Source organism: Corvus kubaryi, unplaced genomic scaffold, assembly GCF_017639235.1.
Source record: "Corvus kubaryi isolate FWS band 111438036 unplaced genomic scaffold, C.kubaryi_AGA036_p1.0 64922, whole genome shotgun sequence".
In the NCBI taxonomy this organism is placed as follows: domain Eukaryota; kingdom Metazoa; phylum Chordata; class Aves; order Passeriformes; family Corvidae; genus Corvus; species Corvus kubaryi.
Window position 1 is genome coordinate 59,217 of NW_024581611.1, and position 16,005 is coordinate 75,221.

A 16,005-nucleotide genomic window follows, 5' to 3' on the forward strand; every position below is an offset into this window, starting at 1 on the left:
GAACTTTGCAGTTAGCAACATAATATTTGATTTTTATCGTATGTTTTTGTTTTGAATTCGCCAGCACTTGGTGCTGGTGTAAACAGGTGAGAGTGCTCCAGACTGCATGAGGTGTCAGGAGAAGCTTTGAAAATGCAGCGGAAAGTAGCAATATTTAAAAATAGCCAGTGTGAGCATGAGGTATAAACATCAAGTGTTTGGAAAGCTCTCCAGACTCTGCCCATGCAATTATACACAGTGCAAGTCTGTCCAGTACATCTAGGAAACAGGGGAAAAACCCAGCCCAACAAGTAAGTGAAAAATAAACCCTGGTGCTTGCCAAAATAATAAAAATCTTGACTTTTTATTTCTCTGATTTTTGTTTTAAATTCATTTCATGGCCAGTGAATACAATTTTCCCCTCCTGCCTGCCTACAGAGGCAGCAAAGCCAAAAATGTGATGGATGTTTGTGTGTGCACGATTGCTGTTGGAATACACAGGGCCACTCTAAATATTCAAGGTAAAGACAGGCATGAGCCTCTGCCAGGTCATGGCCAGCTCCTGCCACGCCCTAATAACGATGTGGACGTCTGTACTCAGCAAGGTGGGGTTGAGAACTCTCTAGTTCTGGGGCTCCCCCCTTTTCAGGTTTTAAGAGGCCTTATTTAGCTTCACTTAGCATAACCTCATTCCTATATACATATCAAAGCTCATTAAAAGTATATGTGGGACTATATATATATATACACACACACACACATATATATTACATACATACATTTCTAAACTACTACAAGTAATCCATTTTTTTTAACAGAGAAAATACACCTACAAGAATTTTTCTAAAGTCTAAAATATTTCGAACATCACCAACTGCTCCTCCCCTCGTGTGATATAAACTGACAGGCTCAGGCTTTTATTGTGCACAGCACAAATGAACATTAGCTAGTGGGTTGAACAAAAACCCAAAACAAAACAAAACCAACCAAAACCAACCAAAAAACCAAAACCAAAAGAAGAAAACAAAGGACTTTCCAAAAACAATAAGCAAGGGCAAGGCCTGAAATATTTTGAGTACGCCCTTTCCTTTCTGGCAGGACTGGGAGTGACTGCCCTGGATATTATGGTTTGTTGGTGAAGGTGGAGCCCAGGTGATGGCAGACAGTGCTGCCCTTGGCTGGCAACATCCTCCCGCACTCTGGACCTACCCAGAACATCTGAAATCAGGCATTTCACAGCCAAGTACAGAGGAATGATTTAAAAATCCTTTTAACTGGTGCGGACACTCAACAATTACAACAGGAACAGTTGTGTAAAGAGTGTATCCAAATATAACTGGACATTTTTTAAAATTTCGTTGGCTAACTGCATAAATTAATGACAATGAGAAAGAACTGTAACTGTTTTTCTCTTATTAGATCCACACACTTTGGCTCTACTCATCATCGTTAACATACTGTTAAAAGTGCTGTTGCTGTATCTTTCAACCCACAGCCTGCAATCAAGCCCTTGCTGCACTGTGGTGGATTTCAAACAGTCACTTGTTTAAAAATAGAAAGTGCTTTTTTTAAAAAAAACAACTGACTGCCAACTGAATGCAAACAGGTAAAAATTAACATATGCAATTGTCAAGTGTCAGATTCAGCTTCTGAGCCAACAAGATTTACATTGCCTGGTGAGGGGCTCACAGCACTTTGAGGCTGTATTGCCCACAGGCAGAAGTTGTGCAAATAAATATATATCCTTAATTTTTATTTAAGATACAGTGGCTTTCTGGGTGGGTACTCATCATTCGCTCTTTATAAACTGCAAATTTAAACAAAAGATCCTGTAATCCCAGAGGTAACAGCTCAGCCTCCATGGGGCAAAACTGGGGTGTACTGCAGGGTTATAGAGATGCTCTCCATCATACCCATTCCTACCACTGGCACGAGTTCTCCACCCTTGCAAAAGAGGATACAGCTCCAATTTTTTTTTTTTTTAAAGTCTAAAAAGGGTAATTATAACAGGATTAACAGACTTCTTTTCCCCCACTGCCTCATATCAAAGACAGCATTAGACCATAGTTATGATTAGATATGTTTTTACTGTATATGGAAATGTATTAAAATTAATGTATGGCTCAGCCACATTCGCCATCCACTGTTACGTTCTGTAAAGCCACTTCTCCCATGAAGGGCAACCACGTGTGGAAGGAGAGCATCCAAATAAGTATTTTGTAAACATTTGAGAATGAGAGACAAATAGCCCCATGCAATCACACCATCTTACCTCAAATACCCACTTGAAAACGAAATAATTCCTTCCCGAACAAGCCAAGCCTGGCTCCCTAAACCGGGAGGAATTGTGACGCTGGTAAACTTGCAGAAATATTTTTACAATTTTATTAGAGGTTTTAATTCAGTGCTTTATCTACCTCTGTTAGTCTGCAAAATAGCTTTAAATATTCAAGTGGTAATTAATGAACCTTTTATGTTGCAAATCAAACATTTTCATCTGCGCTGTGGTACAGTGGCAGTGAGAAGGAGGGGTTTAAAGTGTAATTGTTTCTCCTGTTCCCCTCGCAGTGCTGAATGCCTTTTTACCCTTTATTATATCATTGGCTTTTGCTTCAGTTCATCAGCACTTCGCCACATCTTATCGGTCGATATTTGCTGTCTATTTTTTATTTATTTTTTTTTCAGTGAAAGATTTCTTACTGTGCCTTTGCCAGAGACATTCCTAAGGAGATGGAAACTCTCTGAACGTGGAATTTTCGCATGAGTGCAAAATAATAAAAAGCATGTGTGTATTAAACGGGATCAACTTAATGGGAAATGAGCATTGGGTTACATTAATATTCTATTACAGTAAAAATCATATTTAATAAATTTTCTCCAGATTTTTCAGGACCTTACTGTATTTTTCTAAGTCGGATGCCAATCCAAAGAAACAGTGTATATGATACATTTGATTTATGTTAAGTAAATAACCTGCACAGCCCATTTTTCAGTTAAAAAAAAAAATATTAAGTGTAGAAACACACACCAGACTGAAATTCGTGCTTAGTTTCCATCTGCTAGGAGGAATAGTGTTGGTCTTGTGCAGCAGAAAGCCTTTATAAACAGTATTCTATTTTATTGATGCTATATGTGGATTTTTATGTTATGTGGCAAGCGCAGGAGAATGAAAACACTATAATTTATCCCAAACCATAAAATTATACTAGTACTAAAGTAATTACTTCACATATTAAAATACAGTTTCCTTCGCTTTCTTTTGTCATCACATAAAACGAGGCGTTGAGCGCGGCAGTGCGAAGGGGCCGGGGCTGTTCTTGCTTCCACAAAGGATTGACACATCCCGGATCGTACACTATATCACCTGACCCTTGTTGTTCTGTGACCCTAATTAATATTATACTCAGTGACATTTATGTATCAGAGCAATAAGCTAAACAGGAAACAATTTATGTCACCTAAAGCTTTTTAACAAATCGATGCAACTATTTGTAATTGCTTGTTTCACAAGATTAAAAGTACTCAGCCTTGATCTTCGCCCACAGTTTTGTGGCCAACATGACCTGTGCTTCCGTTGTAAAATAGGAGTGTTGGTGATCAGCACCTATTTCCATCAAGTAATCCATATTGCTAATATTTCTGGAATTTTAATGTAGTTACAATTTATAGCCGATCAAATGTGGTTACCTAAATTGCTGTTGCTAGTAGACAGTTTAACTGTCTTTATTAATTACAGTATAATTTAATGTTTGAGTACAGGCACTTGTGTTGGTCATTTTTACAGCCAAAGCAGTTATGTGCCTTATGACGAACCATTTTAGCATTTTCAATGGAAATTTGCTAATATGATGAGTGATAAAAATGTCAAACTCTGGTAAATAATGGTTATTGCTTTGGCTGGAATTAATCCTTGAAAGGACGGTTACCTTCAAATTAACATTATAACTTGAAGAAAAAAAATGTTTTTCAGGCTTCTGAGAGGCATAAAAAATGGTCACTGGACTCCTCTAAATAAATATAAAGTGGCACAAAACTGGGGTTTTTTTCCCCTTTTTCTCCAGGTTGACAGAAAAAATTCCTCTGGAAGAAAGAAGGAAGAGGGATTATTTTTTGCTAAATACCCCAAGGTGATGTTGTTTGCCATTTCCAGCTCATGTGCTTTGAAGATCTCTAACGAAGGTAATAAAATGGGGAAAAAAGAAGGACTTTGCTATGCCCCAGCTCCAGGGTTTGGGGAAAAACTAGGTATGGATGCCATGGAGGCTGCAAACCCACCTGAGGGTCACGTCCCACCACCTCAGTCATCACTGCTGGGGAGGATGGTAGCATGTGGCAATGTGAGGATGGAGAGTGTTCAATGTGTCAGAACTAACCACCACTGCGACGAGGATGAAAGATAGCCCTGATTAACACACCATTAAACGAACGTTTAACATCATCATTGAAGACTGAGCCTGATTAATAGGTCAAGAAGGGCTAATTACACCTTGTTGTGAGGAAGGGTGTGTGCATGTGCGGCTGCGTGCGAGCGAGCGGCACCAGGAATTGCCAGTCCCTTAAATTAGTCCAATAATGTGAAGTTTGTCAGACTCTGTGATCACGGCCCAAGTTAAATGTCCCTGATGGGATCATCTGCAGGGAGCAGGCGGGTGTGCAAGGAGCACATCAGCTGCCATGTCCTCCTGGGCCTCCAGCTCCTTAGCTTTTCCCTCTGGGACAGGAGAAACTCAGAAAAACTACTCACTGGCTCCGGTTTTCTTTGGGAATTCCTCAGAGATGCATTGTCTCACCACTGCCCATAAAAGTACTTTTCAGCTGTGGTGGAAAACAGCGTTTCTTCCTGGAAAAGGTATTTCCCAGCCGGCTGTTGCTGGTGGAGTAGGAAGGCATTGTGTGATGTTCCGTGATGGAGCAGTCAGGGAGGAGAAATGTGATTAGTAATACAAAGGCGATACAAAAGGTGGCCAGATTCCAATCTGCTGCTCCGGGCAGTACCAACTGGGACAGGATGGGAAATGATGGTCCTGCTGCTCAGCTCAGTGCCAGCTCCTCAGCACCAGCTGCATGTGGCACCCACCCCAGCGGCTCCCCTTAAACCCGAGGCCATGGGCAGTCAGCAGATGACAAACATGACATTTGGACCCTCAAATCATCTTTCTGTGGTGAGATGCCCAGGGAGGTGGAACAGCCAACTCATCTGTGATGACTTTGTAGACCCTGACCTGCTGGCTAGTGATCCATGTGGGGAACCACTGTCCTCCAAGAGAGGGGCTGAGAGCCCTGCTGGGACTCATCCAGGGACATATTCCCTACGTGCAGCTGACTCTCCCCATTTTACAGATGCAGAGCACCCCTGACCAAACATCAGCTTCTGGCTCAATCCCCTCTGCCCATGACTTTGGAAAATTCAATCCCACAAATCTTCTCCTTTACTAAAATCTCACTAGTTATGAAAGTGCACCACACAACCAAGGCCAAATTCGTGTTCTCTGTATTTTGATTATTAAAATCTATCAGTCCATTTGGAGACACACTATAATGAGTGTGCAAAGATTCCCCTCCCCCTCCCCCCAAAAAATAGTTATCTGGTATAATTTTATGATAGAATATTTTTATAAAATCATTTGTACTAATTTAAGCATTTATCATTATATGCAAAAAGATTTCTTGATGAGAATATTATAGACGGTGCATGTTTTTGACATTAGCATTTTATTTGGATGACTAATCTTGCAGATGTGAAATTTTAATGAATTATTCATGAAAAAAATCTCTCCTCTGAAATTTCAGTTTGCTGCTAATGCTAGTTATTAAACATTTTATTTTTCTTTACAAAACTTGATGAAGAAAATGAATGTGTGCTTACTCGAAAGAAAAAGAAGGTGGGTTTTCCCTTTAGTTTGTCTCAGGTGACAGCACCACTCGGGACTGTGCTCCTCGTGGCTTTGTGGACCAAGGGGTTGATCCTGCAAACCCCTTTTGGCAGGGGGGCAGTGCACATTCCCAGCCCTTCCTACCAAAGCCAGCAGCACCACTGCCATCAGGGCACTGCACTGGGAAGGAGCTGCAGGATGAAGACCCCAACCCCTTCCTTCATGTTTTAAAATAGAGTCCAATGAGAGAGCAAATAGCCCCCTTTGACCCCAACGGGCAAAACTGAAGGACCTCCTTGGAAAAATGGATGAATTCTTTGAAAGACAGTGTCTTCCTTGCTTCCAGAGCTCAAGCCTCACCCAACTGCCCTGTACAGACTGTCCACAAAACCACCACTAAAATACTTTGTACTTGGATGTGGTTGGAGGAGACTCAAGGAAAGAGATGAGATTTGTCCATCTATGATCGTCCTGGGACATGGATGAGGGGCAGCCAGCTGCTCCACAGATGAGGGACCATTGGGATGTGACATCAGAGTCACCGTGAGGAGGAAACAACAAAAGAACTTCGGACATGGCAACTTGCATTACCAGTGTGAACAACCAGCATTTTTATTGCATTTGAGAATGCTATAATGTCAGTAATTAGTACTGACTACACAACATTTTTTATTGTCTGTATCAACAGACATGGAATGATGGAATTACAGTTGATGTAAGGAATGAGTTTCTTTTATGCCTTATCAAAAAAAAAAAAAAAATCTTGTTACTGGCAGCACATACACACGAAGCACCATGCTAACAGTCTGGACTGTACCATTTTCATCAAGGCTTATGGGTAGAAGATACTTGGTTACCTGTTCTGGGCCCATTAAAATGCAGTCCTGAACTGCAAATTCACCTCGCAAGACTAGAATACTAAATGACTTCTGAAACATCTAAAAAATCACTCTGAGTTCATTAACCAAAGGTACCAAAGGATTTCAAAAGAGTTTAAACACGTTTGGTTTTGGTTTTTTTTTTTCCCATGCTATAATGAATGTGAGATTATTGGCGATCTGAAAACTACAATAGTTCAAAATTATTTTAAAAAACTTTATATATATATATTTATGTATGTATATATATAAAATATCTAATGATCTGCAATATTTGTAGAACCAGCATCTCTGCCCCGGTCTCTCCCCGAAGCTGAGCTCCAGGAGAGGGGAGGTGCAGGACCTGCAGCGGGACTCTTGCGAGTGAGAATCAAAAAAAAGGTCGTATTTTTTATGGTCACTTGTTCTACATAAGCCTTGATTTTATTTTTTTTTTCATTTCACTTCTAGTTGAATGCAGAAACCTAACAGGTTTTACATTTACAAACTTTTTTTTTTTTTTGTGGACAAGGAAGGCTTTGACTCTCATTCCTGACAGCGATTTACCTGATACATGGTACTACTTTCATAATGTACGCTTTTCTTTGAGAAAAAAAACATGTAACAAATTGTCTTTACATCTTGGCACCTTGTAAAGTTTTTTTTTTGTTTTTTTATACAAAAAGTTCAATAGTTTGACACTCCCCATTATTAATCACTACTTCACTGATAAACTTTGAAAGTGTGACCCTGGAATTCATCATGCAAAATATTTACTGCAGCAGGAGAAAAACATTTTTTTTTAAACAATTTTTTTTTTTCCTTTCAAATATATGAACTTTGTTTAAGACAGCCAGAAAAGGCAGTGGTAAGATAACAGAAGGGGTGGGAAAGTATCAAAAAAACCAGCTTAAACACAAAAACTGTACAAAAATGCTTCGATCAATGATAACAGGAGAAAAAAAAAAATCTGTCAACTATGTTACAATTTAAAAGCTGAAAAAAAAAAGTCAGGGATTTTCTCCCACATGTCAGCAAATGTCATCCAATATTCTTAAAGCAAGGATAACTAAATAAAATACATGTGCAGCGTATTCTGCAATTCCATTACATACAGTAGTTTTTTTTTTTCAAAGCTATTTTTTAGTATAGTTAATATAAAGCAGTTGCACAAAAAGCAAAAGGTGTTTTGACAAACAGGTCTGCATTTATTCCTTTTGAGGAATGATATCTAAAAAAAGGACCTTTCCACCTTTTCCTCCCTCCCCACCCTCCCCCCAAAAGACAAAGGCTCACACAGACACAGTGGGATATATATGTACAACATAATAAACCCCTCCCTAAAGAAGCAACTGTATATCCAAAGGGATACAGAATCAGAATTGTAAAAATCATAGTGAAGTTTGCTTGATGTAAAGCCTGAGATTTTCAGTTGGTTCTTCTGCAAGGCTGCAACACCTGCCAGATATGTTAAACTCTAATTTTTTATTTCTTTTTCTCTTTTTTTAATTTTTTTAATTTTTGCTACAGTCTTTAGACTAAGCATGCAAGACATACAACTAAGTGCAACTGAGTGAAATGTATTTTTTATTTACTCATTCCCTAACAGTTTGGACTGAGGTATGCGTACTAACAGTTTCTCATGCTGTTATCTTTACTCATGTCTAGCTACACATGCTGAGAATGAACTAATCTACCAGATTTTTATCCCCCTTCTGAATACCGAACTAACCAGCAAACCACTCAGTTTCGAAGCACAGGGCTCAATTCTCATGATCCCTGTCTGGCTACCGCCGGCACGTCACGAAGCTGCCTGGATATAATTTAAACCAAAAAAAAAAAAAAAAAAAAAAAAAAAAAAAAAAAAAAAAAAAAAAAGAAAAAAAAAAGGAAAAAAAAGTGTTTCCAAATGACCACAGACTGCCCTTTTTTTTCTATTTTTTTTCCCTTGTCTCTTTGAAACAGAAAGCAGAGTTGAGTTTTATAAAAGTTAACTGCCAATAAAATTTCTTGTACCAAAGCTTATGAGTGGACAGGAGTGTTATTTCCTTATGAAAAATGCTGACCAAAAACTAAACAAAACTGAGCAAATGTGCCAAGACCAACCAAAAGTAAAGCAGTCATCCCAGCACAGTCCCGGAACAGAAGTGGCACACAATCTGTAGAACCAAAGACCAAAAAATTATTATTTTCTTTTAATTCTAGAAATACCATTATGTCGTCCAGTTAAATTGTGGGAGCTTTTCTGTTCTCTTCTGTGTTTTATTAAACTGTCTCCTTTATCTGATACTCTTAATTTTCCATGAAATAATTGTGTCTTTGCTTTCTTCAGCTCCCTTCTCATAGCTCCACCAGTAACACTGATTCCTAGTTTTAGCCTCAAAAGCTCTCCTCGATTCCTCTTTACAGACTTTCATTTTGGTCACTGTAAAGAATTGCAAATAAAAAGTGACAACTTTGGTTCAGACATCTACTTGGCCTTCTAAATTTTCTAGAATAAAGGAGCAGTTTCCCTCTCAGGTTAGCAATAGCCCACATCTTGTCATTTCCCTCTAAATCAACCTCCTTTGATCAACAATAAGAGGATATTTGGCTTCATAAGATAAAGCATATAACAGAGAACATAATTTACTTTTGTGTAATATCTTTGGTAATTTTAGGAAAAAAAAAGGTACAAAGAAGAATATAAATTAAGCTCTGAAAGGCTTTTCGAAATAATAAAAAAAAGCTACAGTCCTACATAAATAAATGAGTGACGGAAAAGTGGTTGCAGAATGAAAATGTTTAGGTGTTTGGTGACTGAGGTTTACTGACCTATAGCAACAGATTTTGTATGTCATGTTTGCTTTGCAGAGCTTTGCCAGTTTTGCCTAACAAGCCCTGGCGCCAATTCTCTCCCAACTCTCCCGACTCCTCCGGCGAGGTTTCCATACTGGCTGGTGTAATATTGCATAACAATCCTAACTGCAGTACGGGATTTGCACAGCTGAAAATTAACACTTTAGCATTAGTGGGGCCCCGTCCTTATTAACTCCCATAACAAGTTCAGTCTGAAATCTAATTTGTATTCAAACAGATTAACCACCAAGCAATCCTGAACTGATGTTTAACCGTGAAACATCACCACGTACAGTAACAATTTAATGAAGTCATCTTTCCAACCACTATTTGCAAATGCAAATGTAAAAAAACAATAAGAAGAAAATAAAGTTGTAATAATAAATGTTTAGGTGCCCATCTCGGTAATCTTAGATATTCCAAAAAGATTTGTTGACCCATTAGAACTCGTGTTAAACAACCGAGAACCTGCCACTGTACTATTCATTCTCTACTAAAAGTGAAACTCTGTTGGTGCTGCATATGTTTCCTTGTGCTGTTCAATTTTGTGGCATTTGCTAATATTCACCGTTGCTGCCAAAAAAAGAAAAATCAAGAAAATCAAAAAACCCAAGCAAAACAAGAATATATTAAAAATACTGCTTTGTGGAATGAATCTGTGTTGCTTCCTACAGTGTTTCTATGTTCATCTGTCATTCATTCTCATTCTTGCAGTACTTCGTTCCTCTCTCTCCGGTGGACAACCCTTCCACATATATTGTGCAGCATTTGGGACCTTTTCAAAAAACAACAACAACAAAAAAGGAGACACCGAAATGGAATGTTTTCCATAGCTAAAGAAAACATGGTGGCATCTGAAGGAAACTGGAATGAATGACAGAAAAAACTACAAACAATTCAATGACATTCAGCTTCGTATAATAAAAACACCTATTAACATTCATCACAAAGTACAGAAAACGTTGAAGCCTCCGAGAGGCCCTGGGCCCAGATGAGGCCTGAGGTCAGAACTTAAAACGGTAGAGGAGAAGTGGGGTGGGAGAATAAAAGCAATACATTAAAAAGTTTGGGATAATTTTTTCTTTGAACCCCTCCCCGATATACACGCTCACACGCACACACACATACCCACACACGTGCACACACAGGCCTTCCCCATCCCAAATGGAAGCAAAAAAAAAAAAAGAAACCAACCAAAAAACAAAACAAAATGGAGTAAAGGCAGTGATAATCAACATGCAGTACTGTGCAAATATGTTGTCCATTGGAATCCTTAAAATCTGGGCAAAGACTTGATCTGCAGTTCAGGTGTACATGCTCAGTTTGATGTCCTCAAGTGTCCAAAATTGGCAGGACCTGCAGTCCACAGCTGGCTGCTAAATGCAAGTGAATCAGTTTAGCAAATTTACAACACTGATGTTGACTGTAAGAGAGGAAAATCCCAAGTACCAAACAAGTCCATCCAATGCACAGAGTACAAATTCCTTTTTTCAACAAAAAGTAGAAAAATCAAAAATACTCCCAAATGGGATACTTGATGGCACTAAGAGTTAACATATTTCATAGTTGTCAAAGTGGACTGAGAATCCTCCAGACTGTACAATAATGGAGAGATTTCACAGCTAAGTTTGACGTGTTCTTCCAATCTTCATTCTCAGGATAACGATGTCAGACATACTCATTCTATGTCCTCATTTACAGGTTCATCTTCATAATCTCTGTCATGATCAAAATCTGGACTGTGGTTGGCTGTTGTCACTAAGGATAGTGGGCCTTCATTTTCATCTGGGTCTAATGGTTCTTCTTTGACATGCACGGGGTGCCTGGGAAAACAAAACAACAGGCAATCAGCTAGCTGCTCATTAAAAAATGGTTTTGACAGCATGGGTGGTTTGGGAAGAAAGATGAAGTGGTTTGGGGGGTTCAGACCTGGAGGGCCAGGTCTGAGAGCTCCAGGTCACCAAGGAGAAGACCCTCAATGTCTCTGCTGGCCACAGAAGCCAAGCCAAGCACTATCTCCCAGTTAATAATCAACAGAACAAGAGTAAACAGCCTCAAGTTGCCCCACAGGAGGTTTAGGTTGGATATTAGGAAAAATTTCTTCACTGAAAGAGTGACCAAACACTGGAACAGGCTGCCCAGGGGAGTGATGCAGTCACTGCCCCCAGAAACACTCAGAAAACATGTGGATGTGGCACTTAAAACATGGGTTAGTGGTGGGCTTGACAGTGTTGGGTTAATGGCTGGACTCGATGATCCTAAAGGGCTTTTCCAAGCTTAATGATTCTAAGATTCCATGAAGGCTATGCCAGGCAGGCAGCACTCAGCTTCCCCGGGAAAACACTGTGGGAGGAGCACCTCGATAGGGTTTCTGTCTTGGGATCGAGAGCAAACGCTCTCAGCTGACATGTTAAGTTAATATGATCTTTGGATAAATAAGTGGAATACGCATCCGAAGGGGAAGGCAGCGGCCTGCCAAGGCCTCCGCGCGGCACAGGCTGGGCTAATCATCCTCGCTGTGTGTGCAGCGTCTCTCGTTAACATGCAGAACCTGTGAGACAACTCTCCAGAGGACGACCCCAAGTGAGGTTCTATCATTAATCAACTTCAAGCAAACACAGCAAAGAGACACCATGATACATGCTTTAAACTCCAAATTAATGCATATTTTTACAAACTGTCAATAAGGGAAGAAAAGCCCTGCCAGGAAACACAAACAGAGAGGAAAAGGCTCGCTCAACACAACAATATGATAAGAAAGCACAGTCCTAACGAGAATAATAACACTGTCAGCTGTAAACAAGGCAGAACATGATCCCCAGCTCATGGTGGGCACAAGGATGTACTAAAGAGATGAGATCTGCCAAATTTCTCATTACAGCAAAGCACATGAATAACCCGCAGGGGAATGGGGCTTGGTCATTCAAAATGGGTATGATAACAATTGAAAAATGTTGTTCGTAAATCATATTTACAACAAATCCTATACAAATACAAATTACCTTTTTTTACCTCTTTTTTTTTTTTTTTGTTCAGCAGCTTTTGAAATGTAAAGTAGCTATGTGAGTCAATAGTGTCTTGTTGGTGGGACTTTATAGGAAACTAGGATTTTATTGACATTACCAAGTATTAATAATGCGACACAGCGATGGAGACCCTGTTTGCTTCCTAAATAATTGATGTTGTAGGCAATCCCTTAAAATAAAGTGTTAATGAGTTCAAGTCTCACTCTCTCATTGAGTTGATATCCACCCTCCGAGACTCTTGTTTTTTTCTCTTTGCAGGCTGATTTAACCCTTTCACATATGCATCATGAACACATAACCTGAAGTACACACCTTCACTGTAAGAACTTTTTCTCTGCTTGCACAGATTTGCTTTAAAATTAATGATTTAAAATAGCTGCATTGTATTTTATGTTTTGTGTGGATAGGAACAACACCACTGTTTGTACTCCACTGCACGGACAGACAACAAGGATAAATCACTGAGTAGAGAAGATGTACTTAGCATCTACAGACAGACCAAAGCCAGCCTTGCCTACTTCAAGTGAGTCAGCTGTACCCTTGTACCCTATTTATTTATTTAGGCTTGAGCCCAGATCAGTTTAGGAAGCATCCAATTTGCTGACTACAGACAATTCTTATGTGAGCTGCGAATGCCTTTCAAGTCCCTGCATGTTTCAACTCCTTGAGTTGTAAAGTGCTGGATCAATACTTGAGTATTAACTGCACCTTCCAACTCATCCAAAGGAACAGTGGGGAGAAGTGATGCAGTATCCATGTACACACACCTTCTCCCTTCAAATTCACTAATAAGTTATCCTATCAATACACTTCTGTAAGTGAGGAGGTTCCTCTGCATGTCATGCAGTTTTTGAAAAAATTACACACGGAGAGCACTGCTCATACAATTTTAACCTAACTAGTGAAAAAGGAAGGGTAAAGAAAAGACTGGAAGGAGACAAGTCAAGGATGAGAAGTCAAGAATTGGCAAATTGGCAAGAATTGGTTTAAGAAGTCTCACAAGCAGACTGTCACGTTGGAGGTGTGCACGTGCTACCTGTCCCAGCAGCTCAGGGCCTCAGTGAATATTAAACTATGCTGAATACCTGCAACTAGAAAAACTTATATTATGAATAGGCTGTGGGGCCCCCTCACTTGGGAAAAAACATGAAATGAAAAACAGAAGAAAAAGGGGGAAAGAGCAGCTGCACTGAGAGCCCAATAAAGCCTGTGCTACCCGGCCTTTATGGCAGTGATCTTTTTTACTGATGTTTTAATGTCAAAGTCTTGCTTTTTTGCTTTCTGGTTTTGATGCTGCTGCTGCTGCTGGGCTTATTTATTTTTTTAAAGCATTATTTTTGAAAACACAGAAGGGAAATTTTCAAAGGGGAGAGGAGAGCATGTCTCATGCAGTGGAGAGGCCTTGGTACACGGACTGGAGTTTCTCCAAAGGCTTCCTGGTGTCCCAATGCATCCCCACCACCTTAGGTGCCAGCAGGTTAGACAGGTGCTCACTGTGCCCACCACCACTCAAAGTGCTGTGAAAGCTCATTCAAACGTCCCCAAACCTTTCCAAAGCAAACTCTGCCCCTCTTCTGGTTTTGTTGTGAAACCAGGTGGTTTTAACTGAGGTTCTCTGTTGGAGTGAAAGCTCCTCTGGACTCAGGCCAAGAGGAAAGCCAAAGCACAGGAGTTGAATTAAAACCTTTGGAGAAGCTGAGATACATGAACCCACACCAAAGTGAAATAGAAATATGGATCTTTAACTTTTAGTAGAAATATATGCTAAGTGCCTTAAACATTAAAAAACTGTAGCAGAGACCTTAAACACAGTTCTTACTGCAGCAGTGTTACCTTTTCACAGAATTTCTTTACTTTAGACAAAATATAGATAGAATTACACTGTACACATTTTTTAGACAGAGTGTTCACATAAACAATAAGAGCTGATAGAAACTGTACACACGAATCTGTGTAATACCTATGTCACACTTGTGTAAGGCTTATGATTGTTAGAATTAAACCAGGATAGGTTAAGAAAGGAAAACTAGAATAGTGTGTTAATCTTATTGGTCAATTAACAAATATAATCCACACTTCTGTAAGAAAAAAAATATAGAGGAAATTAGAAGAAGCAGCTGTTTTCTGCCTGGTGTTTGCTGTTGCTGCTTGGCTTTATCATGTAACCCCCTTGAACTCTGCCTTCAAGACAGCTGTGAGACTATGAAATAAAGAACTTAGCAGAACTGCAGCCTCCTCTGCTCTTTTACCCTGGTCCGAGATGGAAGGGTATCCCATCAAAAGCTCAACAGCTCTCTTTGAGGTTTGGTGTGATTCCCAGAGGTCAAAAAACAAAACTTGAGGTGTGAGAAGCAACAGAAGTTACTAAAAGCTGTGCTCCATCCTGGGTGAGACAAAGCCAGAGAGGGCCACAAAGCCATAGGGAGCAGAGTCACACCAGCCTCCCCCAGCACCTCACATGTTGCACAAACATCAGACAGCGAGCTTGGCAAAACCTGTATCCCCTAAATGAGGAGGTTATCTCAGTAACACACCCCCCAAGGGAGAGAGCTGCAAGGAAAACAATGCCAAAAAATTCCAACTCCTTGTGTATTCTGTCAGCTGTAACCACAAAATGGCATGTGAGGAGGTAGCCGTCCAGAATCCATGATTTTTCTCAAACGTTTTTGAGCAACTGAAATAAATAAGCTTAAATAATCTTGAAGGCAAAGGGAGACTTTCATAACCTCTCAAGTAAGTCTGAATTTCTATTTACCACCCCACCAAATCCTCAAATTGAGGAAGGAAAACTTCCTTTAGAGACTGAAGAATTCAGTCTGCTGAATTACAGAAAAGGTAAATGCTGGGTTAAGCAAAAAGAAAAAGAATGGGGGGGAGGAAAGAAGGCAAAGAAAAGAAAGGGTTTCCCATTTCTGTTTTTACAGCAGCAGAAATTCAGCACATTCCTTTTAAGTAGATGCCTGGGACTCCAGAAGGGGTTAACAATAAATAACCTTGCTGAACACAGATTCCCCTTCTTTTCACATCTGAGTAATTCTTTTGTTTGTCCACTCTGGGAACAGAGGAGTTTTTAATAAAGCTGACTGTTGTTTAAAGCCACTGAGTTCTGGTGGTGCACACAGCATGGAGTAGTTTGCTTTGTGGCTACCTTTGGAGCATATCAGGATGAAAGTGTTATGTCCCCAAGCTGTAATTATGAGACTACTTTCTAGTGGTTCAAAAGGAGGGAGAGAGAAGGGAAAAAACCCACCCTAGCTGTGGTTCAATGTGTCATAAAAAGGAAACGAATGAGCGGTAATAAGACTTCAGCTGAAGTGTTAGACTTCTTAGCTGTCATGTTAACAAGGTCCTTTAAACCTTACAATAAAGTTTAAAGCTTGATTTCTTCTAATATACTGAAATTGTTTAAAAAATAACTCGCATTATGACAAG

At 39.7% G+C, this 16,005-nt stretch overlaps 1 protein-coding gene across 7 annotated transcripts in view; it reads right to left on the bottom strand.

The window, feature by feature from the left end:
* Positions 1–6,439: 6,439 nt before the first annotated feature.
* LOC121672737 (forkhead box protein P1) overlaps positions 6,440–16,005 on the bottom strand; it is an 87,181-nt gene continuing 77,615 nt past the window's right edge. For all 7 annotated transcript variants that reach the window (XM_042045536.1, XM_042045538.1, XM_042045534.1 and 4 more), the window contains one exon: positions 6,440–11,370. In XM_042045536.1, the coding sequence (XP_041901470.1) occupies positions 11,226–11,370 (145 nt within the window). In that variant the 3' untranslated portion in view covers positions 6,440–11,225. The remainder of the gene's footprint in view (positions 11,371–16,005) is intronic.